We start from the raw sequence: 23,700 nt of genomic DNA, 5'->3' as shown, positions 1-23,700 counted from the left end.
TTTTCCCCTTTTTCATCTTAATCTTGTATGATATACTTTCCTCATCCACCACCGAACCCTAACCCTAACCTTCATCCATTTCTTCTGTTCTCTCTGCTTTTGCTTTGCAACAATTCCATCTATGAATAGCCAGTCGCAGCTTTCATGAGCATATAATGATCTTAGCGTTGCGAATCGATTGCATGGGTTTGGAGAATGCCGGAGCTTCGTAGTGGACCGCGACGACGTCGTGCTCCGGTTGGTCGTAGAAGCTCGGAACAACCGTCATCGGGGGGGAGATACGTGAAGACTCGCGCTGCAGTTGCCAGGGAGGCGGCGGCGGCGGCGGCGGAGAGGCCAAGGACTCGTTTGGCGGCTAAACAATTAGAAGAGGAGAAGCCGGTCATTGTCATATCCGATCATACGAAGAAGGAAGTTGAAGGCGGCGCGATGGGGGATGAGAGTGGTGGCCTGAGTGCAAACAAGGGTGTTGCGCAAGAAGATGATGCTAACCCAGCTCCTTTCCCGGATAGGGTATTCTATTGCTTTTTAGTCACTTGTTTTTTTTTGTTTGACCATTATTTTGGTGATGTTAATATGTGAATACTTATAATACTTGTTTCCACTCCGCAGGTTCAAGTAGGAGGATCGCCTGTCTACAAAGTGGAGAGAAAACTCGGCAAAGGAGGATTTGGACAGGTTTTTGTTGGCAGGCGAGTTACCGGTGGTAACGACCGTACCGCTGGTCCCGGTGCCACTGAGGTAAGAACTTATCCTGTTATCTGGCTGTTGTATTCGTTGTATGGCTTTAAGTTGATTGCATGTTTGTTTTCTTTCGTTTTTCAGGTGGCTTTGAAATTTGAGCATAGGAACAGCAAAGGATGTAACTATGGCCCTCCTTATGAGTGGCAAGTCTACAAGTAGGTGCTCTGTTTATTATTATGTTATAAGAAATATATATGTTGTCAGTTGCTTTTGATTATGTACAAGGTTTGCGTTGAAGTAAATTGGCCCGGTATTTGACCCTTTTAATGGTTTATGTGGAAAGCACCCTTGGTGGCAGTCATGGAATACCTAGAGTACACTATAAGGGAAGACAAGGAGAATATTACGTAATGGTATGGTCTACACAACAGCCGTTTAATATTTTCATCGCCAACTTACCTACTTAACCTTGGGTGGCTATGTATGCAGGTTATGGACATGCTTGGTCCAAGCTTGTGGGATGTTTGGAATTCTTCAAGCCAGGCGTGAGTATAAGCTAACCCCACTTATTATATCTGGTGTGTTGTTTATTGGTCTCGTGTTTTAAAAAAAACTAGTATAATTCTTCTTGTTTATTGTAAAGTTTTTATATGGAAGTGAGGTGACCCCTTTTTTAGCTTCATTTTCTTCCACATACATATACTACTAAATATTAAATAAATATACTAATGGAATGGACTTAAAGAAGTTGGAATCTTGTGTTAGATTCTTTGTGGTGTCATGTCATCTTTTGGTTTTCTTTTCTCTAAAAAGTTGGTTTTGTCTTGAGCTAAATTTGATTCCCTTTTTGTTTTTATATAAATGATACTTGAGTAAATACTTACTGAATTTAGCTTTTAATCCATTATATTCATTAATGACGTATATGATAACAAGATGCATACTTTTTCCCTTCCATTATGCATTATGCCATCTCTATTTCTTGCTGTGCCATTCTTTTTACGTTATGAACGATCCTTGAACTGCAATCAGCTAACAGTTCACTTATCTTGGCCAATCTTTGAGTATTACTGTACAGAGACACAAATGGAAAACAAGCAAAGGCAGTTACCATAAGTCCTATAAACTCTATCACAACAAATGATACATATACGAATTATTAGTATTCAACCTATAGGTTGCAACAAACAGTAATTATTGGAATTATGGGTCGTCATGTCATAAAGTCCACTTTGAAAAGTTGGAATCCGTATTTAGCGTACATTGTTTTGTTTAAAAACCATGAGAAAAACGCTTAAGGCCAAAACAGTGAAAAGATTAGATATTATACGTATTTTCATTCTCAAGCTAACCTAAGAGAACCTACTATTTTGGAATTTATTACTTCTCCCACAAATACCAACAAAATGTCATTAGGTAGATTGGCTATTCACTAATATGGGGAGCCACATGAATTCCTTCCAATGGTGTTAGGAGGAGCAACCACTATTGTCCAACGAATCTAAACACCAAGAATAAAACGAAGAGGTTAAACAAAAATTCCCAATTTTAAAGGTTTAGGGTTTTAAGGAAACTACAAATATCGCAGTATCAAAGTTTTCAACAACCCCCACATAACCCGTTACTAATCTCTTTCATATTATAATTTCTCTGTATTTATGGGTTATGAATTTAGCCCATGGAGGTCCAAATAAGGTTTTTGAGGGATGGATAAGGTAATGTTACTTTTAGATTTAATCACCTTCCCCATACTTGTATGCCTCATGGGTGTGAAGACTTTGAGTTCTGAAACAGTGGAGGGTGAAGAATGAGAGAAGGGAGAGTTCTGTTTTTTTGCTGGAAGGGGGGAGGGGGGTTTCTTGGGTTTGATAAAATAAAAGGGGGGGCCTTGATTCTTTTTACTATTATTATAGATTTGAAGCAGTTTGTTTCATTGTACTTCACTTCGTCCTTCCTTTTCTAGAGTGTATAAGTCGTTCATTGTTTATTCTTTGAAGTTCCGTTGACAGCTGTGTTTTAAATGTGTAGAATGTCTGCAGAAATGGTTTCCTGCATTGCAGTGGAGTCCCTCTCAATCTTGGAGAAGATGCACTCTAGAGGGTATGTTCGCAAAGCAATTTTTTTTTTTTTATATTAATTTTTTTCTTGTTGATTTGTTTTCCATAATCCAAGTTTGAGTTATATTGATTATTGGTTTCTAAACATGATATTTTGGTTCCTGTTGCTCATTATAGCTATGTGCATGGCGATGTAAAGCCAGAGAACTTTTTACTAGGCCAACCGTCTACACCACAAGAAAAGAAACTGTATCTTGTGGACCTTGGATTAGGTTAGTAGGTTCAATTCAAGGATGATACACTTCATCCGTATCTACACTTTCCTTTTTGACTTTTCTTATTTATTAGCGCTTCTTTTGCAGCTACGAAGTGGAGAGACACGTCCAGTGGGCTGCATGTTGAATATGATCAACGTCCTGATATGTTTAGGTTATCTTTTTCCTTTCAATTTTTTCTCTTGAATTCATATAATTTTTCTATTATAGCTTGTTTCATTTATCAAAGTGCTTCTGACTTACATTTGTAATTTTTGTAGAGGGACTGTTCGATATGCCAGTGTTCATGCTCATTTGGGAAGAACTGCTAGTAGAAGGGATGATCTTGAATCTCTTGCCTACACACTCATTTTCCTTCACAAAGGCAGGTTACCTTGGCAAGGTTATCAGGTATATACATTGTGAAATAAGTCTTGTTTTAGCAATTTATTTTGTTCCAATCATCTCAGGAAACGTTTATTTTGTTTCTCCAGTTTTTTGCTCTCCCTAGACTAGTGCTCATTATTTGTTTTTGTTCTGAAATATACGATATTCATAAAAATTCATAAAATATGATCCCAAGAAAAGGATAATCTAGGGTGTGCTTGGAAAACTATATTTGAGTTTATTTTATTATACATACACTAGCGTGTAAATCTTATTATTAATGATTCAGTATGATATGGCTACCAATTGAATCTGTGCACAAATCATGCAATTCAATGTTTCACTAATTTTCTAATTTTAGTGTTTCTTTTTTACCTTTTTTCCACTTCACTTCCTGACTGACAGCCTTAGATTGTTCAATAAAAGGAATTGAAGAAACACTTCCGACCACTTCTGAACTTAATATATTTGATTATTCCACTACTTTATTTGTCACCCTCTCATTCAATGCTTACCGTCTACTTGGTTATTTCATTGCTTGGTATCTATTTTTGTAAAATAAAGGCTTTAAAAACTCAAATATAAACTACAATTTTGTTTTATTAGACTTTTTTTGTGAAATTGTTTTATATATTTCTTTTTTAAAACTATTACATTGAACACTATTTATGTAATAATCTGTATGGTGTATTTGAAGTGATTGTTTATTTTCCTTGATTATTGCAGTTCAATACTTCTTACAACTCATGATTCAAAATTTAAGATGACGATTCATGATTTGAATCTCAATTTGATAACCTTGTATGGAAGAGCTTATGAAAGTAACTTAGAATGTGTTCACATGTCATAAGCTCTCCAGCTTATGAAAACAGCTTATAACTTGTATAAAAGCAATTTAGCCATATTTCCTCTTCATTTATAAAAGCTAAAAAATAATCCTTATATGTTACTACCTCCTATCTCATTTATAAGAAAAAAAATAGTACTTTTCTTATTCTCAAATATAAGGAAATGTTAACTATTTTTACTTCATTTCATTTAGTCATTTTTTTTCTGAAATACTTTAACTTTAAGTGATGTGTTTATCTAAAAACATGCATAGTCATATGGTCATATTTTTATATATAGAATTTATGATTTTTCATTATCCTTTTGCAACACTTGTACAAAACTTATTTTAGAATGGAGAGTGGTAATTGGGTTTTTCTACATATACTGTTTTAATCTGATTTTTCCTTATTTTTAGGGTGATAACAAATCGTTCCTTGTCTGCAAAAAGAAGATGGGAACATCGCCTGAGATGCTGTGCTGTTTCTGCCCTGCTCCTTTTAGGCAGTTCCTTGAGATTGTAGTGAACATGAAATTTGATGAAGAACCTAACTATTCTAAGTTAATTTCTTTGTTTGATGGTATGCTTGGACCAAATCCCGCATTGAGGCCAATTAATACTGAAGGTGCTCAAAAGGTATAATCATTACTGTCTGGTTAGATTATCTGTTTTTCTGAGTGATCAGTCTTTATTATTTTATTTTTTTTACATGTGTGCGCATGTGTGGAAACTATATTGAACCAAGTTGGGGAATTTTCCCTTTTTACAAACAATTTTCTCTTACTCGCTCAGATAAATGTTCTACTTTTGGAAAGTTAATTATTTAAGTTAAATTGTGTGGCGCAGTGTGACAAGCAAATTTTACTAGTAAACCATATCAGGCTTAATGGGCTTGGCTGAAGTTTCAGTAAATTTATCCACTGTCACACTGGTAGCCATTCATCTATGCAATTCTTATTATTAAATAGCTGGTAGTCAGGCATGTAGCAACCCTGTTTGTTGTGGTGCGGCCTCTCCTACTAATAAAGTATAGAGCTCTCTGTGTTTTGGCACTATTTTTATTTTCATGATTTTGGTCTGTGCTCATGGTGTGATCCTTTTGTTCCCTCAAATAAAATGTACCAGGTTGGGCAGAAGAGGGGTAGATTGAATATTGAAGAAGAAGATGATTCACAGCCCAAAAAGAAGGTCCGTTTGGGGGTTCCTGCTACACAATGGATTTCAGTCTACAATGCAAGACAACCAATGAAGCAAAGGTAGCTGCAGTCTCTTTTTGGCAGGACTTTGGTTTAATTGAATAATTAGATATCTGAATTTTATTTTGGTATGCACTTTGCTTAAATTAATATTTTAACAAAATGGTTTTCCAAGTCAAACAAAAATGTTTTCTAACTCAGACAAATGTTTGGTTTAGTTTTACGGGGCTCTACTCAACCTTGAATTTGATTTCACTTGTTTAATATCATAGTTTGGATATATTTATGTACAGACCCGGTTTTAAGTGCATTTACCCTTTTGGTACGGGAGATGTTTTTTCTTATACGTAAGTTGAGTCCTTCTAGTAGTTGAACTTATATGTTATTTCATAGCTTGCACTGAATTTATTGAATTCACTGTAGGAAAAGTATGAGTGCCAGTGCTAAAATATTTATAATATGCTAGAGTATTTTCTAAGAAATAAGTAATTTTAACAGTATTTATAGTATGCTAGAGTAATTTTTACATAAAATGCAGTGCTCCAAATTTCTGCTTTACCTTGAAGGCAAAAGTGTGTACCAAGGTTGTTAAAGTTCAGAGTTTACTTAAATCCTTGGAGGTTCCATTAACTTGCGGGAGTTTATTTAATCTTGAAAATCATAAAAATATCAATAGTAAAATAAGATTCTATATTTTAATTTCATGACAAAGCAAAATAGTAAAATAAAACATCTCAATAGAGTCGATACATTACACTCAAATTTTGAAGGAACAAAATACTATATTATTAAGTTTATTATTTTTTATTTTTATATCATATTATTCTTTTAGTTTTTAATTGTTTGGTTATTATATTATGTATGTTATGCTTTAAATATTTTTATCTTTTTAATACTTAATTTTTTATTCTTTTTTTATTTATTATATTATATAATAAGTAGCAATTATTGGTTAACAAGTAAAGAATTCATTCAAACCTTTATTTTAACGGACCCACTGAAAAATATATTGGACTTGAATACGATAGTAAGCAATCTGACCTGACCATAATGAAGTCACGACTCAACAAATATTAACAAAAATTCACATGGGCCTTAGTTGCAGCCTGGCCCACCACTTTCCTTCTTGCCAATGTCTCGTGTGCGGCTTAACGTAATGCAACTACACTATCGATTTGTTTTATTGTAATAGCCATGAAATCTCTTTTTTGTAATGCAATTCTGCATGTTATTCACCATTGATTACACCCGATGCAATGGGTTCTCAAAGCGTGAATTTTTCTCTGCTCCTCACATCTGTGACTGTGGGTGGCTCTTTTCAACGTTTATGCAACAAGTTAGAGATGACTGAACCAAAAAATCAACTTCCAACTGAAGATCCAACCAAACACGTATAGTATGATGTAGAAATGTAAACTTGACGTATAGTATGTTACGAGTTGGATAACCATGGTGTCTACTGCTTGAGCATTTGTTACAAGTGTTTTTGACTTCTGAATTGGTTGTAATTAGGTATCATTATAATGTAGCGGATGCAAGATTAGCACAACATGTGGAGAGAGGGATTGCAGATGGGCTCCTCATTAGTTGTGTGGCTTCTTGTTCCAATCTCTGGGCACTTATTATGGATGCTGGAACCGGTTTTTCCAGTCAAGTTTATAAGTTGTCACCATTTTTCTTACATAAGGTGAAATTATATGATATAATATAAATCAGTACATGTCCTATAATTTATTATTTGTTTTCATATGACGAATCTTACCCATGACTTTCTTTTCAGGAATGGATCATGGAGCAGTGGGAAAAAAACTATTACATTACTTCGATTGCAGGAGCTAATAACGGGAGCTCTCTTGTTGTGATGTCAAAAGGTATGCATTTTAACTTTTTATTATGAATGGTTGATAACAGACTATTTATTACCCCCTTAAAATGATGCTGTATCTTATTCAATACTATGATGTTTTTTTGATGGATACAAAATTCTTCCCCAGCTATACACATCGTTTGATGTATCGTTTTGGAACCTGAATCATAACATGAATAGGTGAATCGGATGTAAATTGTGTAATTCACGATTTGGTTTCCATTACATGTTATTCATGACGAGAAAAACTAAAAAAAATCAGAAACACATAGGAAAAGAAACTGAGTGAAGTTGAATATCAGATAATAGAACCAACACAGAAGGTAAACAGTAAAAAGAGAATGAGAGAAGGGAGAAGATGAGAGAAGATGAACAGATAAGGGAGAAGATGAGAGAAGATGAACAGATAAGGGAGAAGATGAGAGAAGATGAACATAAGTGAATCAGTATTTACTATATAATATTTATACAGAATTTACAGCCAAATTATCAATTTAATAATTTTAGTAGAGCTGTAGTAAACTAATTCAATTACTGCTAGCATTAATGTTTTTACTTTATTTGTAAATTTATGAGGGAGAGGGAGAATGTAGCCTTTTATTGTAAGGGATAAACAACACTTCTAAGTATTGATTGTCTTTACGTTCTAGGTGAGCTTTGCGTACAGTTCTCTGTGGACAAATATTTGAATTTCTGCAGATCTATTCTTACAAGCATTCACCTGTTGCTAGATTTGATTTTTGGTGATGTGTGGCATAACTTATGCAGGCACGCACTATACACAACAATCTTACAAAGTAAGTGATTCATTCCCATTCAAATGGATAAACAAGAAGTGGAGAGAAGGTTTTCATGTGACCTCAATGGCCACTGCTGGAAGTCGTTGGGGTGTTGTTATGTCTCGAAATTCTGGATACACTGATCAGGTTTGTTGTTGATATTCTACTTCTGTATATGTAACCAAGTTTCTCTTTGATTATTTGTTTTTCTACCTTCTGAATGTTTGTATGTTATTGAATAAAGATGTGTACCTTAAGATTCATTTTTCTTTGGAGTAGTAATAATTGTCTAACACTAACAGAATTTAACCAAATTGTGCTCATTTCCAGAGCTGTTTGTAAATTCAAAGTGCTAGTGTTCTCATTGAACTATTTTGGTTTGTGAAGAGAATTTTGGCTAGCTAATTTTTTCCTTTTTCATTAGTTCCAAGGTTTAGATTTGTCAACAAACTGTAACTTCAAGAATTAAGAATCACTGGTACATTTTAAACATCTCGGATTGCTTGATACTGATTTTCTAAGATATATATTTGATAACTTGTCTCATGTTTGGTCTGATATGCATTTTTCTTTCTGAGTGTCTGGCTCGAATTTTTCTTCTGAAATTAAATTATTTAAGTTGCTTATTGCTAGTATATATTCATTGCTTTTTCTAGTGGTTATGTACAAAAATTCAACTGCTTTTTTTGGTTGGAATAGTCTGTAATGCAATCGCTGAATCTGTCACTGGATCTAATACTTGTCTAACTATCCACTTTTTCAAATGTAGGTTATTGAACTTGATTTTCTCTATCCTAGTGAGGGAATCCACAGAAGATGGGATAATGGTTATAGGATTACAGCAACTGCTGCTACATGGGATCAATCCGCTCTGATACTGAGCATTCCTAGGCGCAGGCCAGGTGATGAAACCCAGGAAACTTTGCGCACATCTCAATTTCCAAGCACACATGTTAAGGTAATGGTTGTTGAATGAAGTAGTTGATTTCGTTTGTAAAGTCCGTACCGAGACTGATGTGTTTTAACTTGGGTTCTGTTTGTGTACAGGAAAAATGGTCAAAAAACCTTTACCTTGCTTGTTTGTGCTATGGGCGAACAGTATGCTGATTTGCTTTGTAGGCGAATGCGTACAAATCTTTTTGCGCCTCCTATTGGTTTCGGGAGCGATTTTTTGTGATGTAATTTTTACATTCCAAAAAGTCCATTCATTCTGAAATAAATAGGAAGTGGCAAAAGAGATTTAGGAAATTGGATCTAGTATTTGTTGTCTGTAAAATTATACATTTTGTAATGGCCCAATCATGTAATAACTTGGCTGAGAATTGTTGTATCTATTACAAGTTCCTTGGGGTGGGGAATGTGGCAGTTAATGTATACAGCTTAGCTTTATATGTTACTCCAATATATGTATATGGTTTTATCAAATTTTTTGTCAAGATTGTTTAACTGACCAGTCTTAATAAAACTTTGTATGGCTATTCCCTGTGCATGACATACATGAGTTTCTGTGCATCTTCACAAATACGAGTAGGGTTCGTGTATTTTGGTATCTGAAGGCTGTTTCTTTCCTATGTAGAATCCATCAATCAAAGAAACGAAGTCTTCCTTTCGGTTATTGGAAATGATTTCCATTACCAGGTTAGTGGGGTTTCATTAGTTATTATCGTTCAATGATCTATTGTAATTTTTTTACTAGAATATCGGGATGTTAAAGTTTTTTTCTTATAAATAGTAAATATATGATGAAAAATTCTAGCTGGATAATTCTAGATAACTTGAAATATTGTGGTAAACATATTTAGATAGAGAATTTATAAAAAGAAAAAAACTTTAAAATTTTAGAAAATATTTAATTAGGAAAGGTTATAGAATTTCAATTATCAAGGAACTTAAAATTCTTAATACTATATTGAAACTTATGTCTTAATTCTATGTCTCGCTGTTATCGTTTCTCTCATCTTACTATTTCTCTTATTTTGATTATTAAATATTTAGAAAACGGAATGTTTATTTTCATAGTCATTTATACTAAAAATTCAATTTTTAAGTACTTTTTTTGACAAATAGTACGAATTAGTTCTTTAAAAATAAAACTTTGTAATTTAAGAAGTTTTAAATTAAAATTAAAATTTCTAGTATTTTAAATTTTCTGAAATTTTAAAATTCTCATTCAAGTACACCATTGTGAAAATTTGGTAAAATTTAAAAATTCTAAGTATTCTACGATAAATATATTAGGGTTTGAAGTGGAAAAACTCTTTAAATTTAATATTTCAGTTAGTTTTAAAGAGAAGGCTTAACCCAAATAAGTATACCGAAAAAATAAAATGTAAGACCAAGTTCTAAGTATATGTAGAAATGTGATAGTGGCCAGATTTCGATATATATTATTAGTGATTTTATACAACAATTTAACTAAGTTTATTGGTTGAAATATCCTTAGTGATTTATTCTTTTACGTTAACTATGTTTTTTCTTAAACTTTTTTGTGATAAGAGAAAGTGACATAAAAAAGTTGCTACCTATATATATATATATATATATATATATATATATATATATATATAACATTCATATAAGCTGATTATTTATAAAATGGTAAAACTTATATTCTTGTCCAATTGCATTTTAACAATGTAATTATAATATATTTAAACAAAACATGACAATCAAATGAAAATGTTATATTATTATGGTTTTTTTCTTAATGAATCTAAATATAAGCAAATTCTATAAGATAGTTTATTCAATACATTGAAAAAAATGTGTAAATACATACATATGTATAATAAAAATAATAATAATACAATTATAACATACTTTACGACTAACTATTTTTACTTGATATTCTTTAACTGACTCTTACTTTTGGATTATTGCCTCTCTTTTTTTTTTTTTTTGTTTTATCGGCAGATGCATGTTTAAATATTTTAAAATGAATTTGGAAATTGAAATAACCTAACAAAAGAAATTTCACTTAACTTATTTTATGGTAGTGCACATTATCAATCTATAATTTTTCATATCAATGTACTCAATGAATCATCTAAAATGATTTCCCACTTTACATGAACTTTCCCTATGAATCTTATATCGGACAATCGAGTTCAAGCAATCTGTAATCTAAAGGTTGATTTCTTGCTCAACTTTACTCATCTAAACTTACATCTAACTTAATAGAACACTTCAGAGTATTCCCTTCCATTTTCACAGAAGAGGTGCAAATATCCAGCATTTACTTGTCGTTGAAGTTTATCTAATACAAATCCAGGTGTTAGTGGAGATCAAAACCAAGCAGGGTGATTTCATGTAGTTGGTGTCCTTCCACACGATTCTCTGCATTCGTCTCTATCAATGTGCTTTCTTTCCAAATGTGTAATAAATAATTTATAGAAGGAACTACAAATACAGGGATGCTGCAAAGACAATGTCCCTCTTTATCATGGATACAGCTTCTTCAAACTTTGCCTCAAGTTGAGTTTCCCCAATTGACTTAGCTGCTGCTATTAATTGCTGAAGAACTTCCTCAAGTCGTCTAATTGCTCTAATCAAGCTACCTTCAAAGACTTGTGTGATTTCCATGATCTCATAGAACTTTGAACCTTTCGCCCAAGCATACACAGCCTCCATAATGTCAGGCCTAAATGACTTCACAAAGCTCTCGACGTCAATTTCCACCTATTTATTTTTACAAAAAGTCAAAGAAAAAATAACTGTTAATGCATTTTACAACTGAAAATAAATGGAGACACTTTAGAAAGCCTACTACAAGATAGTGAACAGATACACTGAGACGCTTACAAAGTTAAGCTAAATCTAGTGTTCAAGGATATCCAATTCCTTTTCACAAGTCACTACATAAAAGTATTTAAACATTAAATATCATTTTCTAAGTCCACCCTTGATCACTAATATTGAAAAGAAACCTTTAACAAATTTAAACAAACTTCATCTATGTGAATTAGTTAAAGATGATTTACAATAAGGAATAGAGGGGAAACAGAATGGTTAAGACAGACAGAAAACTAAGACCTAACTCAGAATTAGGAGTATCAAAGACGACAATCAACGATTTCTTACTTGAAGATGTTACAGACAGTAGGAGTAATTTGTTAAAAAATTAAATGAAAAATCAGATCCTATACCAGGTTAGGAAAGATACACTCCTAAAGGAATGCGAGAATGGGACAGAGGATGTCACCAAAGAAGGGCGAAAGAGCGCAGCTGAACAAAAGGAATCCCATTACGTAAGTATGGACAAGTACTAGACAAGTCCACCATTTTGTCAAATCAAGTGGAACCATAACTTAAAATCTGATCAATTTGCATTGGAAAAAAATGAAGTGGTCAAAATGTCTATAAGGTTTTCCCAGTCATCCATCCTCAAAATGGAACTAACTTGTATAAAACTTTTCAAATTTTCAGTCGAAACAATAATTGACCAAGATTTTCCAAAATAAAACCTGAAAAAAAAAAGTGCATCTAGAGACCAGATATGCAATGCATTGTTATTCTGTCATTACCTTGCACTCGAGCTGGAGTTGGGCAACTCTCCGAGCCGTGTCTTGTAATTGCATAAAAAGCAGATCAAGTTCTTCCCGAGGTTTGGCACCATCATGAATTTTTTCCTGCCAGACAAAACAAGAGAGGAGAGAAACCATCTCTTCCACCTTGATGTCCTTAAAAACTCCATTGAACATTAGTTCTGTTAGGGTCAATTCATCTGCACTACTAATTTCACAAGCAACCTTCCCTTTTAACTCGACCACATTGTCACTTGTAGCATATCTGCAAGGATGATCTGACGTGAATATCATTTTCATCAGCAAAAGTTAATTAAATAGAGGGGGCTGAAATGATCCAATAGAGAGAAACAGAAAAAAAAAAAAACATACAAAATTTGTCAAATTCACAAATTGGACTTTAAAAGTTGGCTGTAAATGATTAAGATCTATTTGAAAGTTCTAAGAAGTATTCGCCAAATACATATGGGACTTTTGAGGTAAAGATGGTTTGGTGCCTTTGACTTAACGAGGTTAAAGTAAAGAAAAGTGATCACAGGCACACACACAAAAAAAAAATCAGAAAAAAATGACTAATCCATGTGGTAGCTTTAGGGGAGGGGAATAAGTAACACTACAAGAAAAAAGTAGAAAAGAGTGGAGGATGGCTAATCCAACTTATCGGGGGATAGAAGCCTTCAAATGACAAAATGGAAAGAAAACAAACGGTTTTTTGTTGCATTTGTGCACAAAAACTGTGATAATACTCCAAGAGAACAATTAACTCTTTCTAGGACTATTAGGAAGAAACTTTTGATACAAAGAGCTCAGAGCAGAACATGAACAGTTATTCAAGTCAAAAATTCAAGGTCTTGCAGCATAATAATAAAAAGAGGAAGGGTGGGAAAGGAATGAAGTATTAAACAAGTTTCTTTACCCGAGCCTCCGAAGAACTCTCTTTCTTGCTTTAAGTTCATCCTTGAAAGCCAAAGTAGTAGAAGATCTTAATGTTTTCTTAATGGACTTTATCTTTGCAGTAAGTTCTTGCTTCCTCTGTAAGACTTTCAATTTCTGTTTTATAAGTGGCGATTTCGCAATTTCATGTTTTTCAAATAGGCTCTCCAAAGCTTCTATCCTACGAGATGCTTTTTTATATGAGTTGTTTTGAATCTGAAAAAAAATTAAAATGACGATTGTGTTATCAGGAAAGATTCAAAAGGAAAAATAAACTAATGAATGAATAGATTATCACAATACCTTCATGTCTTCTTCAGGATCTAGAAGGGGCAGTCCTTTCTCACCAAATCTAGAAAGAGTTTCCAACACTTTCTTCAGTGTGTTTTCTCGTGCTTCCAATGGCAAAAGATCCTTCGGTATAAATAAACGCAGACTACTTATAGTATTGACCTGTTAACAGTAGAACATCAACATTAATCATAATTAAAAATAACGCATATACACTCCATTAAAATCAAACATTTTAACAATGGATTGGCCAGTATGAGATCACAAATACTGAATTTAAATCCCATGTAAGCTTCAAAGGAGCAACACTAAAAAGTAAAAATTAAGAATCTAGTGTTAAAAGTGTACAAGTGCAACTACATACTACAAATATAATGAGAGCAATTTTCTGGTTTTTCTATTTCTTCATTCATTATACCGTTTTTCAAGTGAAAGATGTGTTACTTTGGGCTTTACTATTCCGTTCTCCATGGAGATTCCATGTCATACGAAATACTATGATCTCTCCATCTCATGTTTCTTCCATTTCCCACTTGTTCACAATATTAACCATAACTAAACCTTCGGATAGATTTGGAAAGATCATATTTTATTGAAGTGCAATTTCATTAAAAAAAAAATCAAAATTTAAAAGTCCCAACCTTGCAGATATATATTACTTCTGTTAGCAGTTTAAAAATACTTACCTGAGAGATGGGAACTGAAACCACTAGAGGTTCTCCAACTTCTTTAAGAGGAACAATCTTCATAGATTTTTTTCCAATTTTGTCTTTCTTCACAACACATCTTGTAAGAACATCAACATTATAAGATGCGTCCTCAGGTCTCACACTTGCATCATCTGAAATTTTTATTATTACTTTTATGATATAAACAGACTAAAATTTCAACATACAAAGGTGTATAAAATCACTGGAAATCATTAAGAATTCTTACCATCAGAAACACTTTTAACCCTTTCAAAATTAATGACCAACCCCCAAGTCAACTGGTCCTCGATAAAAACGGGGGTTAGATCTTCATCACTTGAAGTGCAATCAAGAGAAACAAGCCTCCCAGGCTGTAGAAAAGGTAAACAGTGCCTTGGAGATAGCACAATGTCACGGACCTCCTTATTTAAACTTCTATGCTGCTCTAGTAGATTGAAATAATCCTTTAGACTGTTTTCTTCTTCAATAACAATGGATTCCCTCTCTTTTTCAAGCAACTTTATTTGTTTCTGTATAGACAAAAAACAGTACGAAAAGTGATACTTTTTTCTTCATATCATACCCAGATCAACTTAAAACAGAGGCATATTGATGGATTAACTTTTATGTAAGTAGTACTAGTATAATATCAAGAACAACAATTTAGACTTGAAGCATTGACAAAGAAAACACCTTCTCAAGATTGGAAGAGGGAAGGATAAAGTTCAGACCATGTGTTCAATTCGTAAGATATACCAGATGAAGGACTAATTAAACCAAATAGGATTTAGACCAACTAAATCAAAAAGTTTGACTCTGACAAGTTTACAAGACAGAAGTAAAGGGATATGCAATACAGATTGCTATTATCACAGAAGCCAAATGAGAAGCTCATTTATTCATATGGTGTATAGCCCACGCTTTTGACATGGGCTTCTTTAGAACCATTGAACACATCCCGTCCTAGGGTGTAGAACATTGTGTTAAGTAATTCCAATGGCCTGATTTCTGTTAATTGGGAGAGTCAAAGTCTTTTTAGTTAGGATTCTGACAGAATTTGCCAGAGAGAGAAGAGAAAGGGACAGAAGACTAGAGACATTCTGTCCTGAGAAAGATTGGACTGCAGGTGGTATCTCAGGTTCTAAAAATCCATTGTCGAATCTCCAAACCCGTAGCTATCACATTGAAACGAGGTGTAGACATTCTATTCCTAAGATAGAAAATCAGTAAAGACAAATGCACGATCAAATGGGTAGAAAACAGAGATGATTTGTAATTCTAGTACTCCACTGTAACCACTGGTAAAAGAAAGAAAAACTTTGTTCTAGGTTAGTGCTTCAATCAGGATAGGTGTAATAAATCCTTGTGATAATTGGCCAACAAACTGAAATATTCCCCTTTTAACTCTAAACCCATAGAAACAAGGTGTACACATTTTATTCCTAAGATAGGAGATCAGTAAAGACAAATACATGATCAAATGCGAAGAAAACAGATGATTTGTAATTCTAGTACTCTACTGTAACCACTGGTAAAAGAAAGAACAACTTTTTTCTAGGTTGGCGCTTCAATCAGGATGGGTACCATAAATCCTTGTTGTGATGATTGGTCAACAAACTGAAATATTCCCCTTTTAACTCAGATGAAAGTGGAATCATATGGAAAGGAAATTTCCATCTGAATAAAATTAGCCAACTGAGTTTGAAAGTAACAAGAAATATTTTAAACCCACAATCATAAAGAATATCGTATTCATCGGATGTAACCCTAAACTTTATAGAAATAGCAAACGATTTGCATAACCTCATCACACTACAGAACACCCAACCCCAAAAAAATAACAACACATATTTCTAGCCTTCATAAATTTAAACAAACCTCAAGATCAGGAATGGCACGATCAGCTTGGAACTGAAAAAAGGAATTACGAATCAATTTTTCAGGATCACCATCTTCACACCGCATTTGATTTAAAATCGTGTTGTAGCTTAAATGAAAGGCACTGAAACGCAAGTGAAAGCCAATGTGAATGTCAGAATAAAGATAATTTATTTATGCAAGCTATAAAATGAAAAATAGAAAACATGCTTTAGGTTTTAAAGTCTTCATTATAGCATTATCTTTTATGCAAAGTTACATCATCATAACATTCAGATACAATGCATGATTTTCTAATTACCGATAAAACCTATATTGCACTTGGTTGAGTTACTAATCATCAAGGTCACTCACACAATAAGCTGTCATAGAAAAATAGGGAGTGTAAGATATGTAAGTATATTTCCATTATTATATGATTTTTCATCTGTAACTTGAAGTGATATTATTTTAATTGCTGTTTATGTAAATAAAAGCTTGTAAAACAAGCTCTTTTGCTATAGCTCAAGGCACTATTCCGAACAAGATGCTAACTCCATTCTTCACCGTTTGGTTTATCTTTCTCTCCAGAGAATTACCAAGCTGGAGAATTAGAAGGATTTTTAAATGAGTAGAAAACTAATGACTGACGAAATATAAGGCATCAGCACGGTCAATAAGTAAAGAGCTTTAGAATGTCCATTCATTAATTTAAAAATACATAAAGCGTGCTTTATTTAATTTATAAAACAAGAAGAAAATCATTAAGATTGAGAAGATGATTACAAAAAATTAAGAGGATATGATAACCTCTTTAAAAAAGAAATAATGTAACAAACAATTAGAACAAAGCAAACAATAAAGATCTCTCAAAGTAACTGTAAGACAAACTCTCTCTCCCACACACACACACACCATGAGCTTGACATCAAGTGGAAGCCAAATGCCTAATCTATTCCAAAGATGCTACCCATCAAAGGAAATCTCAAGATGCAGGAATTGTCAAAAACACGGCACACTTTCATCACCTTAAGAAGATTTAAATTTAAATATCTTGTTATAGACTGTCCCTTTAAACCATGTGCCATAAGATAAAAGGCCTCCGACTCAGCCCTAAACCAGCATTCACCAGAAACATTGAAAAGTTTATGAGACAATAAGTACTGGATAGTGAAGTGCACCAACAAGAAATCCATTTTGCTAAGTTTCACTATCATTGAGACCATATCCCTAACAAAATGGATGAGTAAACCCTCATCTTGCAGAACCTTGAAAGATATGAAACTCTTTAAAATTAAATTAAACCAACAATTTACCTATTTAAACTATCAGCTGCCCCTTTAACCATGTTTTTAGCAGTAGAAGGCTCCATCTTTTCATCAACCATGAGGATACATATCCCACGCTCATCAATGCCTCTTCGACCTGCACGACCACTCATTTGAATATATTCTCCACTGGATATCCATCTAAACTTGTCCCCATCAAATTTCCGGACATTTGTGAAAACAACAGTTTTTGCAGGCATGTTCAAACCAATGCTGAATGTCTCTGTGGCAAACAAACACTAAGGAAAAATACTCTAGTTAGAATTGCAAGAATCCATAGTTTGAATCAAACAAGGATTGTTAACTGTATCAATAATATATGAACAAAAGATGAAAAGAAAAAAAAAGAGGACGGGGAACCCCCAACTAGTATGAGATTTAAACTAAACTTATGTGCCTTAACAACAAAAAATAATATTTTATTAAAATACCAACTTTTAGATTTATATGATTAAATAATATAAGGGTGGATACGATATGATGCCTGCAAACAAATTGCCATAATTGCTTCTGACTAATCAACCATTACCCCTAATAAAATTGTCTAGCAGAATGTAGTTATGTTTTTAGCATGGGTATGTAATTTTATGCCTTTAGCTAAGGTGTGAGCACACAGTTACATAACAGGTTCATGGCTTATACAGATGAAAGAAAGTATCGTATCCCGTCATTTCTTTCCACAAACCTTGATTAGCCCTTCTTGAAATAAGATCTCAATCACTTCCTTTAGAATTGGGAGTAAACCAGAGTGATGTACTCCTATTCCACGTTTCAGCAAAGGCAGCATGTTCGAAACCTGAAAATAAATATATAGAAAAAATAAACAAAGAATAAGGATACCTTATAAGTGACACAACATGCAACTACATTGCTTTTATTGTATTTCTAAACAGTTAGTTAGAAGGCAACGGTACTCAGAAAGGACAAGCTTAAACATCAAACAAGTTCTGAGAGGATTCACCAGCAGGTAATGTCTCCTGCTGGAGATTTTCCTCAACCATACAATCTATAGTTCCCCATAAACAATTTCCAATATCCTCATTAAAAGTGGAATTTACACTTCAGTAACAACAGGTGAATGAGTTATGGTCCCTTTACTCAGGTCAGACAGATAGCTATGGTTGTCCTGACAAGAATTCTGATCATGAACTCCACTGACTTTCTTCTTAAACACTTCCCCGGAGCCCACCCCCCTAACCAGAAAAAATTCCTTTAAAAAATTATCTATAGATAAAAATACTAAGCTGCAAGATTATGTGCTCTATGTACGGTAGTGCTTTTAAGCAAAATTAAACATGCTACAAAGAACAACTTTTGTGAAGTAATCCTCTTCTGGATTTTCCATGAACAGTGGACATTCCTGTTTACCATTGAGCAGTCCTACTTCTATCTACCTAGTTTTAAATACTTTGGCAAATCTAAGGTTAAAAAGATGTCAGCATACAGTCTTTACATTGTTTGGTGCATTAGTTTGGAGCAGTTAAATGGAACTTAAATGGAATAACATGGTTGGAAGGAAAATTTGATCTGGGCCAGGATTATATTATTAGTTTCTACTAAGTGCTCAGAACCTGATTGTTTCAAGTGTGTTGCAATATCCAATTGTGCAAAGCAAAGAAGCTGCTTAATGTCATTACCCCTGACTTTATTGCTTCCTGTGTTTTACTTTCTGCTGTTTTCATTTTGTGCAATGCTTGACTCTTGAGGATGTGAGGATATACCACATATCATCCTGAAAATAGAAATTTTAGTTCCCTCATAGGAACAGGGGATAAGGATCAAACTCTGGCCAAAGGGTAGCACGGGGCTCTATAGAGAAGGTTTGGAAACAAATGTGGAAACCAGTTACAAAGTTGTTAACGCAGGTATGTGTATGTGTATAGATATACATCAGATGATTTTAATCTACAATTTGACCACAATATGTACTGTGCACAAACTGAATATATGATCTTAACTTTTGGAAGGTCATGGGTGAATATATTATTTTGATAGACTAACATTTCTTTTAATTGTATTCAACAGAATAAAGCACAACTACAAGTATTTCTTAAATCCTGCATTCTTTAAGGATAGATTCTTTGCCACATAGGTTTTCTTAGAAGGCTTTAGCCTAGTCCCCCCACGTGCCTGTTTGGCTCCTTTAGTTGTTTTTTATGGTACGTACAGGCCCAACATAGTTGAGATGCCAAATAACATAGTGATGCTTTAGCACTTCCATCTTTTGATAAAAAATAAAAAATAGAACTACCAGAAGAAAAGTCTTATTTCACTAGGATAAGTCATTTATATGAATCACATGACACTATTGAGCTCGTCTGAACACCAAATTCAGAGGGAGGAAAGGAAAGCACGATTACAAAGTGATAATATATAATCCACAACAGCAAAAAAAAAAGATTCAGAATAATAGGGCTTTTGAATCTCTAGTACATGAGAAATGTCAGATGAAAACTTCCTTGAAACAACCATATCAAAATTAAAATGCTTGAATGTAAAATATAATCAAATATCGCCAGTGAGAAATAAAATGTTGAGTTTTGAACCACAACTACATCAAAGCTCGTCCAACAGGGACTTTGGTAAGTTCCCTATAGTCCCTAAATGTCCAGGCGTAATAAATCCTAAGCCCACTACTGTTGACATTCTTGCTTTCTTAGGGTGTAATAGAACTGATAAATGTAATCAGAGTTAGAGTCAATAAGAACCTCTACTTAATTTTATTTTTGAATAATTCAAGAAATGAGAAGAGCTAAAACTCAGCAATATGCATATGTAGTAGTCATGTGCCCCTGGCAAGTGGGGAGAACACCGAGTTAAGGAAGTATCTTGCCTGGGGTAGTTTCTTATCATCATCTGAAAGCATGTCCATAGCACTATTAAATATTTGCTCTATGTTGTCCTTCTCATGATCCCCATTAAGATCCATTTTTGCCATCTACAGACACAGAGGACATTAGAGATACACTGTTATATAAAGAGAGAATGAAAAGAAAATAAACTGTTTTTTTGACGATGAACTGTAAGTTGAACTTTACCTGCATTGCAAGAAGCTCACACTCCCTTTTGCTAAAGCTGAACAGTATCACAGGATCATATTGACGCTGAATGATCATTTTCACCATCTTGAATATGTCACTTTCTTCACCAACTCTACCCAGGGTCAAACCCTTTTGCCGCTTGCCGTTCTCTTTTCTCTTATCACCCTCAGTGGTAGGAACAAGAGCATTCAAAGATTTCTGAAAGCTGTCTTCGCGAAACTTTCCCTTATCATCCACAACCAGATATAGACCATCACCCCCAGAAGGAAAAATGTAATGTTGAAGGGGTGTTGGGCGGTAATCAGTATAGACAACATGACAAGGTTGTTTATGCACCTGTATGTAAGCTAAAAACATCAGAGAAACAGCAGAGAATTAATGTAATAGAAAGCAAATCAATCAACGACCTTTGCCACCCAATCAGCAAATTCCTTAGCGTTGGGGACAGTGGCAGACAGGAACACAAAACGCGAATTCTTTGGCGACAAAACAATACTTTCTTCCCAAACCACGCCTCTCTCACGATCACGCATGTAATGCACCTCGTCAAAAACAATCCAAGCCACCTCCCTTGTGATCTCAGACCCTTTGTACTGCATGCTACGCCAGATTTCCGTAGTCATGACCTGAATCAATTAAATTTCAAACTAGAGACAACATATTGTTCCCTGTTAAGGAAAAGTAAAAGCTGAAAAGCGGCGTAAGGTTGTAAAAACCGTCTGTCACCACAACACAAGGTTTGCCGGGTGTACATGACCACAGCATTTTGTCCACAACACGTGACAAAACAGCGACGGCAACCGCAATTTAAAACCTTGGAGCAGCGTACTTACCAAACAAGAAGCATTGGGATCAATGGTGACGTCTCCGGTCATCAAGCCAACGTCAGAAAATTCTTCCTTAAATTCTCTGTACTTCTGGTTGCTGAGAGCCTTGATAGGGGAAGTGTAGATGACGCGCTGCCCATCTCGGAGGGACATAGCAATAGCATACGAAGCCACTACGGTTTTGCCAGCAGAGGTATGTGCAGACACCTAAGTTAAGTTACACAAACAGCTCCAACAAGTGAGAAAATCAATAATCAAAAAATCAAAACAGAAAAGAAAACAGAATTTAGCTTTAATAATGACCATGACAGACTCGCCGTTTTCAAGGCAAGTGATGGCTTGGGACTGAAAGGGATCGAGAGTGAAGGGGAACTTCTTGGCGGGTTCTTCGTGTGTTTGAGTGGGCGGAGAAGAAGGGTGGGTGTAACCGGGAGGATATGAAACGTGGTGCACACAATCATGCAGTGGCAGCGAAGATGAAGTTGAAGGCTCTTCCGGCGACTTTCTCTTCAGTGACCCCATTGTTGGTTGCTGAGTTACTATGCCTTCAATCTGCATCTTCTTCAGCTGCTGCCTCTGAGCAAGTACAGAAGAATAAGGAAGTAGAAAGCATGAACCCTAAACCTAACAGAGAAATTTCAATACCTGAAGCCGACACGAGACGGGAGGGAGAGAGAATGCTACGCGCCGCCACACAACACAGCTTCGATGCCTTCGAATGGGCGGCAAAAGACGGGGACAGTGTTTACGTGAAAGGGGCTCTCCAATTGGTTTGTCAAATAGATATAACACCACGCCCTAAAAATTACTGATTTTTTGCATGTTCAAATAGTGGGAAAATTTATTCTCTTGTGTAATCTCCATCATTATATTTAAATTAAATAGATTTTAAAGCAATTTTACTTTTTTTATTAAATCTTAAATATATTATTTTTATTTTATATTTATTTTTTTATCTTAATTAATTTATTATCATTTTTATTTATATTTTATATTTAACTTATATTTTTTTTATTATAAATAAAAAATCTTGTGTATTTAGCATAAAAAAATTATAATTTCTTGTATAGCTTTTATTATATTCAACACTATCCATCAACTAAAATTATTTTAAAATTTGTAAAATGAATAATTAAAGACTAAAGTTATAAATTATTAACAAACTTAATCATTAAAATTACATTAATCCGTCAAATCCACCCATGCACCTGCAAAGTTATAATTATCTTTCAATGGTAATTCATTCATAGTTCCCATCTAATGTTTTTTTTTTTTTTTTAAATTGAATTTGTATTATATGATGTGAGAGATTTTGACTAATAAATTCTTGAGAATCAAAATAATATCCTTTAGGATAACTTTGGTTTAATTCCTCTTATATAATTTAATTCTTTAATTTTAGAAAACTTTGATTTTAGTTCTTTTTACTAAATATTTTTAATTTTATTTATTGTTTCAAGCATGTTTCATTATAGCATTTGGATTGTTTACACTGTTTGACACATTAACGCGTTTGAAATAACAAATAAAATTAAAAAAAATTGATAAAAATGACTAAAACCAGAGTTTTTTTTGAAATTAAACAACTAAATTGTATCTTAGTTTGAAAAAGGAACTAAAACCAAAATCGCCTCAAAATATAGAAACTAAAAACATATTTATCCCTAAAATTTATAAGTATATCGTATTGCTATTTAAATTCTTATGTTTCAAACATTATCATAAGAAAATTGATGAAAAACAATAAAATTCAGTATCAAATGTATTATAATATAACATGAAAGAGATACAAGTTGAAATAAATAAATAGATAAAAACTTGAAAAAACGTGTGATAATAATTTTGTAAAAGGAGATTTATTTATTTATTTATTAAAAACACTAAACAAAAGAAAGAAAAATAAAAGGAGCAAGAAAATAGGCTAGAACCTCATGTCAAAAAGTTTTTGAAAATACTTTTAGAGGCAAAATTTGAAAAAGAAACATTTTTATAAGTTAAAATTAAGTTATACAAAAAGACAAAGAGACAAACCTCGATTATTCATATAAGATGATTTTTACAAAATAATTTAAATATAAATTAATTTTATTTTTTTCAAATATACCGTTATATTTTCCTATAAAAGTATTTTTCAATATGTTTCTAAAAGAGAAATTTT

At 33.6% G+C, this 23,700-nt stretch overlaps 2 protein-coding genes across 4 annotated transcripts; one reads left to right on the top strand and one right to left on the bottom strand.

Annotated features, from left to right (window-relative positions):
* LOC106759278 (casein kinase 1-like protein HD16) lies at positions 1-9,545 on the top strand. The gene is made up of 16 exons (XM_014642370.2): positions 1-513; positions 613-741; positions 826-899; positions 1,028-1,097; positions 1,174-1,229; positions 2,713-2,784; positions 2,919-3,013; positions 3,104-3,170; positions 3,277-3,406; positions 4,629-4,847; positions 5,337-5,467; positions 6,920-7,094; positions 7,188-7,278; positions 8,043-8,200; positions 8,823-9,011; positions 9,101-9,545. Exons 1-16 carry the CDS (start codon positions 196-198, stop codon positions 9,158-9,160), a joined length of 2,034 nt encoding a protein of 677 aa, XP_014497856.1. The 5' UTR covers positions 1-195; the 3' UTR covers positions 9,161-9,545.
* A 1,510-nt stretch (positions 9,546-11,055) lies between these two features.
* On the bottom strand, positions 11,056-22,358 carry LOC106759389 (DExH-box ATP-dependent RNA helicase DExH9). Of its 3 annotated transcripts, XR_002667607.1 has the most exons (16): positions 22,188-22,357; positions 21,846-22,118; positions 21,549-21,749; positions 21,123-21,341; positions 20,713-21,051; positions 20,508-20,612; positions 18,360-18,470; positions 17,663-17,913; positions 16,368-16,491; positions 14,737-15,019; positions 14,487-14,641; positions 13,813-13,962; positions 13,493-13,725; positions 12,577-12,841; positions 12,199-12,277; positions 11,594-11,731 (listed from the first exon to the last, which is right to left on the bottom strand). XR_002667607.1 is itself a non-coding variant. In XM_014642543.2 (15 exons), the coding sequence occupies exons 2-15, from the start codon at positions 22,098-22,100 to the stop codon at positions 11,453-11,455; spliced, it is 2,970 nt and encodes a 989-aa protein (XP_014498029.1). In that variant the 5' UTR covers positions 22,101-22,118; positions 22,188-22,355; the 3' UTR covers positions 11,056-11,452. The 3 variants fall into 3 exon arrangements, 2 of the variants coding, with proteins under 2 accessions (XP_014498029.1, XP_022635850.1); XM_014642543.2 differs by lacking the exon at positions 12,199-12,277 and having other exon boundaries at positions 11,056-11,731; positions 22,188-22,355; XM_022780129.1 differs by lacking the exons at positions 11,594-11,731; positions 12,199-12,277 and having other exon boundaries at positions 12,688-12,854; positions 22,188-22,358.
* Positions 22,359-23,700: the final 1,342 nt, after the last annotated feature.

Source organism: Vigna radiata, chromosome 4, assembly GCF_000741045.1.
Source record: "Vigna radiata var. radiata cultivar VC1973A chromosome 4, Vradiata_ver6, whole genome shotgun sequence".
Taxonomy (NCBI): domain Eukaryota; kingdom Viridiplantae; phylum Streptophyta; class Magnoliopsida; order Fabales; family Fabaceae; genus Vigna; species Vigna radiata.
Note: the sequence above shows the minus strand (reverse complement) of the source record. Positions and strands in the feature narration are given on the sequence as shown.